The sequence below is a fragment of the Phocoena sinus genome, chromosome 9 (genome assembly GCF_008692025.1).
Source record: "Phocoena sinus isolate mPhoSin1 chromosome 9, mPhoSin1.pri, whole genome shotgun sequence".
Lineage (NCBI taxonomy): Eukaryota > Metazoa > Chordata > Mammalia > Artiodactyla > Phocoenidae > Phocoena > Phocoena sinus.
Genome location: NC_045771.1, coordinates 36,507,482 through 36,515,787, shown reverse-complemented (window position 1 = coordinate 36,515,787; position 8,306 = coordinate 36,507,482). Strand labels below are relative to the sequence as shown.

The window sequence follows — 8,306 nt, the reverse complement described above, 5'->3', positions numbered from 1 at the left end:
TTTCTCCCACTAAATTACAGCCTAAAAATCCCTGGATATTATTTATAAAACAAACATAAGATTCTGAAAGGTAGAAAGAAGGCAGACTGGCTAGGGACCTCAGGACCAGAAGACATGGTGGTGAATTCTCTAGATTTTCTTTTTTGCCTCATAGATCTCTGACTAGGTATGGACAAGGTTGGCAACCCAGAAATGCCAATGTGCTTAGACATGGCCATGGGCCAGTGGAGAACACATGCGGAGTCTGAACTCCTACTCCCACCCAGTAGCCACAAGGCACCCCACCTGCAGGGTCAGAGGAGGGCACGTAGGGAACAGTAATGAGGTTCCCTCTGGACTTTTACCTCTGTCTGGCAGTGATAAGGCAGACGGAGTCCCAGAAGGAAAGAAGTAGATGTGGTTGAAAGAGTATTTGAAAAAATAATGGCTAAAAATTACCTAAATTTGGGAAAAAGACACAAACCTGTAGGTTCGAGCTGAGCAAATACCAAACAGGATAAACCCAAAGATATTTATGCCAAGACATACCACAGATCACTTTCTGAAAACTAAGAACAGAGAAAAAATATCTTGAAAGCAGCCAGAGAGAAATGACAGGAAACGCACTGATTTTTGGCATTGGAGCAACAGGCTGGTTACCAGCGCTTCCCTTGTTGATTTTGGCTATTAGTCTTCTTTTTAAACCAGACTCAACCAAGCTAACATGTACAGAGCATTTACTAGTTATCTGCAAATTATGCTGGGCACCCAGGGGACATTTGCTAATGTCATTCTTCCTGTAATTGCTCCACAGTGGGTACTATCCCTCAGAGCAAATCAAGGAATTTCAGAATTAGAAAGAACCTCAAAAAAAGGAAATAAAAGGGCAGAAGTTTGTAATTTCTGGATGGGCTTCAGTTCTGTGAACTCCCTGAAATTAATCTAAAAAAATGCCAGCATGTATGTGCATTTTTCTAGGGAAAGGACCATAGCTTTCATCAGAGTCTCGAGCTGGTGGCTCCCAAAACGTTAAGAGCCACCATTAAGAGTTTCTGCTCTTTTCAGGCAAAACTATATAATCCAACCTAGATAGAAAAGAGCTAAAAACAGAGAAGGTATTCCCCATCATATACATCAAAATTCCTGAAAGCCACCTCATAATTCTCTACTTTTAAGGAGAAAATAGGAAAATGGCAGTTTTCTAATTTATTCTAGGCACTTGTGGAAATACAGGTTTATCAAAGAATGTTTGCCTGTAGTCTTATTTTGAACATTTAAAAAATAGTACCTATAGGTGACTAAATAAACAGTGCACCGTGATTTAAAATGTACTTTAGATTTCCCCTACCCCTGAAGCCATTTTATGAACTGTCATGTGCTACCTGAGCCTCCAGTAAAAACAAAAACAGGCTTTCCTGTGTTTTAAAAAAATGTACTTTAGGTATGATTTCTCCCAATGCCAATCAAAAGTTCAGGACATACAAGAAGCAGGAGTAGCCTCTCTACATCAGTACCAATAGGCTGGTATTTTATGAGATAGGACAAACTGGCCCGCAACCTGCATTCCTTTTTCCATCTTTCAAAAAAAAAACATGTAAAAAAGTTCTATTATAAAGCAACTAAACTCCAATAAAAATTAAAAAAAAATTCTATTGATTACACAATGTATAACAGCCAATTTATCAGAATAAAAAACTATTAGTGTTTTCTTTGGTGAAAAAACAAGTATAACAAAAACAGATCCATGTGGTTTCTGTGTCTACAGTGTGGCTGTCCCTCACTCTCTGTACCCTCTACCAAATCCCTCATGAAATCCAGGTCTGCTCACACCTGGAGAAATGCACATTAAGGATTTTAGATTGCTGCTGCCTGTTTTCTGATCAAAATTAAGGCTCCCAGTGTTACCTGGAGAGCTAGAGATGGGATAATGCATTATTTTAGGAAAAATTTGACTACCTGCTTCATTAAGAACCCTATAGTAGTTTGATTTACTCATACAATTCTATGCTGGCTGCATCTACACAATCAAAGGAATCACTGGAGACCCTTGTTAAACATAGAATTCCAGACCCCAACCTACAATTACTACTGTGCAACCAGGAGAGGAACCTGAGAATCTAACAGTTTTTATCAAGTGCTTTGGGTGATCCTTGGGCTCAAACAAGTTAGAGCAATCTTCTTAAACTTGAATGTGCATATAAATTATCCTGGGTTCTTGAAACAAAAGTTCTGATCCAATTGGGTCTGGGTGGGACCTGAGATTCTGCAGATCTAACAAGTCCTAAGGTGATGCTGCTGGTGTGAGGACACCTTAAGTAGCAAGGTCAGGGAGATTACGCCTCATCTGGCTTGTGTGTAAATCAGTATAGGCCATTACATTTTCCTTCTGCATCTGTGGATTCTCTACCAGAGGCCTCTCCCCTCCCTTGATGCTGCCCATTTCTCATTTTTTCACTGATTGTATCTCTACAAGCTAGTGTGATCAGATAAGGTAAGGCATCCTACTCTTCTCCACTTACTTTATAAAAGTTCACACAAAGATAAAAGCAGTCTGAAATAAACACCACACAGTAACTTACATAATGGGTTTATATTTAATATAGTACTTCTCACCATGGAGATGTTAGCAGTTTATAAAGATTTTTTTGTTTTTGTTAAACGTTAAATCTTTTCTCCATTTTAGTGTCAGTATAAAGTATTTTTTTACATTAAATCTTTTCTCCATTTCAACGTTAGATACATCGAATACATTTTCTAAACTTTTTCCCCCACAAAGAGATACGTTTTAATTTTTTGACCAACCGTATTTAATATCTAGGTACAATATTAACTTGGGAGATAACAAAACCAAAATGCATTAAAAATATGGAGAAAAGACTCCTCAGTGATGCAGGAGGCAGTGATTATAACTAAACAGTGGCAATTTCCTAGGATTCTGGGCAAGAGTTTTATTCTTATTGAGAATTCTGAAACTATGAAATATTACTTATGCAGAGTTCAGCCATCTCACTTCTTTGACCTTCTTTCTAACTAGCAAATGCAAATTACAGACGGCATTTTTCAGTGCATTATTTGTTGTGAAGAAAACGTTTTGTTTTCCATTTAACATATCAGTTTGTTCCTATTTATAGGGAAATAACCAAGACTATGAAGCTACCCTATTTACTGTTTCTTGAGAACTTTCAGACACCAAAACTCAGTTCTGAACCTCAAAAGCACAAAGGTTTTCAGGGCAAGGTTTGATTCAGGAGGCCCTTCAAAGTCACATCTGTCCATTTCTCTTTCGTGCATATACCCCCAAACAAGCACAAATGCCTGTAATGCTGAGAACCACACCTAATAAGAGAGCGATTGCATCTCCGACTTCTACTGCTTCAACAACAGGCAGCACCAGAAGCAATGAAAAGAGAACTAGGAACAATTGTGTTGAAACTGAGATCATGATTTTGAGATCTTGAGGTGACTGGTTCTTAAAGGCTGAAGGTTCCTAGAAATTAAAACATGGAAACAAAAAGGAACCATTAAAAATTCCTACGTTTTCAAATGACAGTATGAATACATGACAACAGTTCATACAACCCTTTAAATCAGAGACTTTATAAATTATATTCAGACCCATCTCCTCATTTTATGGTGGAAGAAACTGAGGGAAGTAAATGGTATTTAAAGATGGTCATTTGAGGCTAATCGCCCCTTCTCATGATAATTCCCCTACTCCAGCGATTTTTCCCCTCTCTATAACGCCAACACCGTGTGAATCAACAAAACAGAAATTGAACAGTAGAATAAGAAAAGACAGAAGAGGCACAAGATACTAACTTGGAAACTATCCTAGTGAATGAAAATTATATTTTCTTAGGGTCTCTCCCATCCAGGAAATGCAAACAAATCTGGCAAAGTCAAACCACATATAACTCTGTTAAGTCGTGGGGGAAATAGTAAGACTTACCAAAGAAAGCGGTTTTTGTTTAATTCTACCAGTTCAGGATGCTAAGGCTAAGCTCCACGTGACAGCACCTATTATCAGAGGGGCGTAGCAGGATTTAAAAAATCGCACATTATTAATTATTATTTTAAAGCAGCAGCTAGAGTCAGTGCAGAGCGGGGAGGTTGTACGTAAGGGAGAAGAATGGGTAATAACTAACGACAACAGTTTGTTCAAGCAGGGGAACTAGATTTAAAAGTTGGTCAGTTAGCCTATAAAGGAAAAGCTAAAAAAAAAACCCCAAACCAAAAAAACAAGTTCGTTCGAGGACTTGATAGTAGGACTTTAAAAAGAATCCCTGCTTTGGCCCGGCAACGTGCAAATCTGCCGCCTGTTTTACAAATACCCTGGGCAATCTAAGTAGCCTTCGGGGACAAGTTCGTACATTACCTTCCAGGAAGCAGCCATTACAGGAATGGCGAGCAGGGCGGAGTCTCTAAACTACATTTCCCACAATCCCCTGTGACGACAACTCCCAGGATGCACCGGCGCGCTCCCTTGTAACTGGTTGCGGGAAGATGGTCACGCTCTACCGGAGACGCTGAGGAGCGAGCTCCCGGGGCTTCTTCACGTGGCCGAACCTGTTACTGGTGAAGTAGTTTAGTGTAGTTGTACGGAAGCTGACGCACACACAAAAAGGTAAAAAAAATGACAGCAAGTGTTATTTTTCACCCTGTTCAAGGTTTCAAGACACAAGAAGTTATGTCCTCTCCTTTGACTGAAATGCAGACACAGCAGCCGGAAGAAATCACCCGAGCAGAGCCATCTGTTTCAGATGCATTTAAACTAGCGGCTTGTAACATTTTTGAAGGAGGGAATCCCCTGACACCATTTTCCAAATGTGCCTTATGATATTTGTTAACTCAAGCAATGGGGGAAAACATGTTTAATAAGACGTTTTGGAAAATGTCAGAAACATCTGTAGGGAAAAACAGGCAGTTTGAGGAAAAACAGGTTAAGCACTATAAGAGGGTCTCTGATTCAGGTTCTAGAGTTCTGTTTCCCTATTACTTCAGGAGTGCAGTGTATGGTACGCTTTAGAGATTTCTTCTCACTCATATGTTTATGATACCCACCCTATGTATCCCCAAATATTTATGGAAAGTTGTAAATTATTTTAAGTCATAAAGATAAATTATTTGCATATGTAAGTCTTAGCTCTTTCTGAAAGGCTTTCTTGAAGTCTAATTTAATCTACGAAGTCCTTACTGAACCTTTCTAATCACCCAGTCTTCTGAACTCTCATTTACTGACTAGAGGACTTTTTTGGTACCCTGGAAATGATCAGTTATTAATGATGTGGGTTAGGGGTGAAGTCACTTGCCCTGTCTGAAAGTACCCCTAGGACTCTGAGACACAGCAGGTATATTTCAGTTCAGTGCCCATAATTGGCACGTAATTTTTTTATTGTTGTTCATCTTTTTTCTTACACTTTACTAATCTCTCTGGACTGACAGCAAAGCTTTATATTCCTAGCTTCTAACACACACACAGCAGGTGCTCAGAAATATTGGTTAATAACAATTATTTGAATAAATAAATGTGCCAGCAGGATTTCCTGAGAGACAGAGCAGTGCCAAATAAACCAAAGCAAGGTGTCTTGCAAATTGGAAGTCTATGGAAAATTACACAGTAATGTCAGCATTGCTTCTCTAAACTTGATTATTTTAACAAGTTCTGTCTTTGACTCGTTTGCCTTGAGCTACTTCTGGTTTTGTACCTTTCTAATCAGTTATATTTGAAATAGCAGCTATTTAAAGATACTCTTTCGCATTCTAGTGTGAACAATTTGGGGATTTAATTTTTCCCTATATGTTTATTCAGTTTGCTGAAGTCAGCAGAGACCACGGTAAATTTAGTATTATTACAGACTTGTTTCTAGGGGTGTCAGTGTTGAAGATAATGGGTTAGTTTTAAGTTTGAAGGTCTGCTGATGATAAAATGCTTTTTCTTTATTATGTTAAGAGATCATGATGACCTGGCCAACTGAAAAAGAGTGGCAGAAGTTTGTGCAGAGATGTTTTGGGCCCGTGTAGTTTCAAAATAAAATTGGTTAACTTTTCCTAACCAGCATCTACCCTCATCAGGCAGCTTAACAAAGGTGTTGCTGTATATGCTTTTGTCTGCCTTATTACCACCCTAGTTTCCAAGTAGAATGGTATTCTAGTTCTCAGTGTTCTCTTCTTACTACCCTAACTAGTGATTTAAAAATAAATCAGACACCAAGGGGGCAGAGCGGTGGGGGTGTGTGTGTGTGATGAATTGGGCGATGGGGATTGACATGTATACACTGATGTGTATAAAATGGATGACTAATAAGAACCTGCAGTATAAATAAATAAAATTAAATTAAAAAATTAAAAAAAAATAAGTCAGATCATTTATTCCTTGCTTAAAGCTCTCCAGTTCCATCACAATAAGCAGAAGTCTATGCTCCTTATCAAGACTCACAACACCCTACACATTCTGGCCTCTGCCTGCCTTTCTGACATCAGCCTACTACTCGCTCATGCTCATTCCAATCACACTCATCTTTTTGCTGTTTCTTAGGCATGCCAATTTTGTGTTTTTATTGTTTCATATTTTTATTGAATCAAATTTTGTTGATTAATGTTTAGTCACTGTTACACTGTTCGTAGTAGAAACTACCTTATAAGTAGGAAGTCTGCTTTTAGGCTAAATCATGAAGGTATTTCGACTGAGATTATTTTGAGTCTTTATTCAAAATTTAGGTCTCACATATTTTCTCCATAATATTAATAGCAAGGCTTTATGTCTATGTATGTATAAGACGCAGTAGTACCTAAAACAGGAACTACTTTGTTCAGGAACCTGTCTATAATGGTCCCTATTTACTTCCTCTGTCCACTCGGGGTGCAAATATTGATTAAGCCCATCTGGATGGTGTATTTTTTTCTTAGCAATACCTGAATGGTTTCTTTAAGTACTTTCTAATGTTGGACGAGCAATATTGGCATTTTTAGTGAGACAGTGCTTTGTTGTGCCGACGTAATATTGCAGGATATTTAGCATCTTTAGCCCAAGCCTGCTAAATGCCAGTAGAATCCCCTAATCGTGAAGACAATCAACTGTCCTCATGTATTGCCAGATAGTCTTTGGTGAGATACTGTCCCTAGTTGAGAACTACTCAAGATTTCATCAAGAAAATAAAAGGAGTAGTTGAAAACGATGAAACAGTACACACACACACACACACACACACACACACACCCCAACATCAACACTGCAGTGCTCTAATGTTTTAGATTCTTCCTTGGTTATGCTGATTTTGTTGTTAACTACAGATTTTCTTCTGTGTCCTATTAGCATCCTTGCCAGACAGTTTCCACTGGTCACTTTTTTATTCTTTTTATAGAGAATTATTTATTTATTCATTTGGCTGCGCTGGGTATTAGTTGCGTCATCGGGATCTAGTTCCCTGACCAGGGATCGAACCCAGGCCCCCTGCATTGGGATTGCGGAGTCTTAACCACTGGACCACCAGGGACGTCTCGGTCACTTTCTTATAACAGCACTGATATGCAAATTGAGGTGAGATTTCTGCTTTTATTTCTGCCACTTAGTCTTTAAGCTGTGGAGAGGTGCTGTGATGTAGTATATGGAATATTAGCTTTTTCCCTTGCTAGTTTTATGGATTTGAGTAGTTAATCTCTCTGAAACTTACTTTCCTTTTATAAAATATGCTGTGTGAGGATTAAATGAAATGTTTCTAAAGTGACCAAAAAGTTACCAGAGCTCAGTACTTATCAATTCCCTCTTATTTGTAGGTCTGTTCCCCTGGTTACTGATTAAGAGTTAGGGTCTTTGGGGTTAGACCAGTTGGTTAGAATTCTGGCCCTGCTGCTCACTAACTGTATGACAATAGACAAGTTAGTAAGCTTTTCTAAGACTCAGCTTATCCATCTGTAAAATGGGGTATAATAGTACTTGCTTCATATGTATATTATGAGGATTAAAATGAGTTAATTTCCAGAATTAGTGGCTAGCATATAGTAAGCTCTCATTAAATATTAACTATTGTTACTATTTTCTGTTAAATCCATGAAATATATGGGGTCTTCAGGATGTGGCTTCTCTCCATTGTGAATACGCTCTTCTGCAGACAAACATGGTAAATAGAAAATGTCTGTGGAACTCCCTGGATACAGAGGCATTTTAGGCTTCCTAGGTTTTGGGTTGGGAGCTGACTGGAAAACACTCCCCTGGTACTCAAAAGCTGTCCCTTTGTTGCCTTGATGGGATTTTACTATTTATTTCATACCTACTGGTGGTTACGTTTATGTTTAAAATATATTCTCCATTCAGTTATTGTCACATCATT

The 8,306-nt window shown here is 38.5% G+C and overlaps 1 protein-coding gene across 1 annotated transcript; it reads right to left on the bottom strand.

Annotated features, from left to right (window-relative positions):
- Positions 1-2,554: 2,554 nt before the first annotated feature.
- On the bottom strand, positions 2,555-4,387 carry SMIM30 (small integral membrane protein 30). The gene is made up of 3 exons (XM_032644027.1): positions 4,355-4,387; positions 3,929-3,996; positions 2,555-3,466 (listed from the first exon to the last, which is right to left on the bottom strand). The coding sequence occupies exon 3, from the start codon at positions 3,419-3,421 to the stop codon at positions 3,242-3,244; it is 180 nt and encodes a 59-aa protein (XP_032499918.1). The 5' UTR covers positions 3,422-3,466; positions 3,929-3,996; positions 4,355-4,387; the 3' UTR covers positions 2,555-3,241.
- Between the last annotated feature and the right edge of the window lie 3,919 nt (positions 4,388-8,306).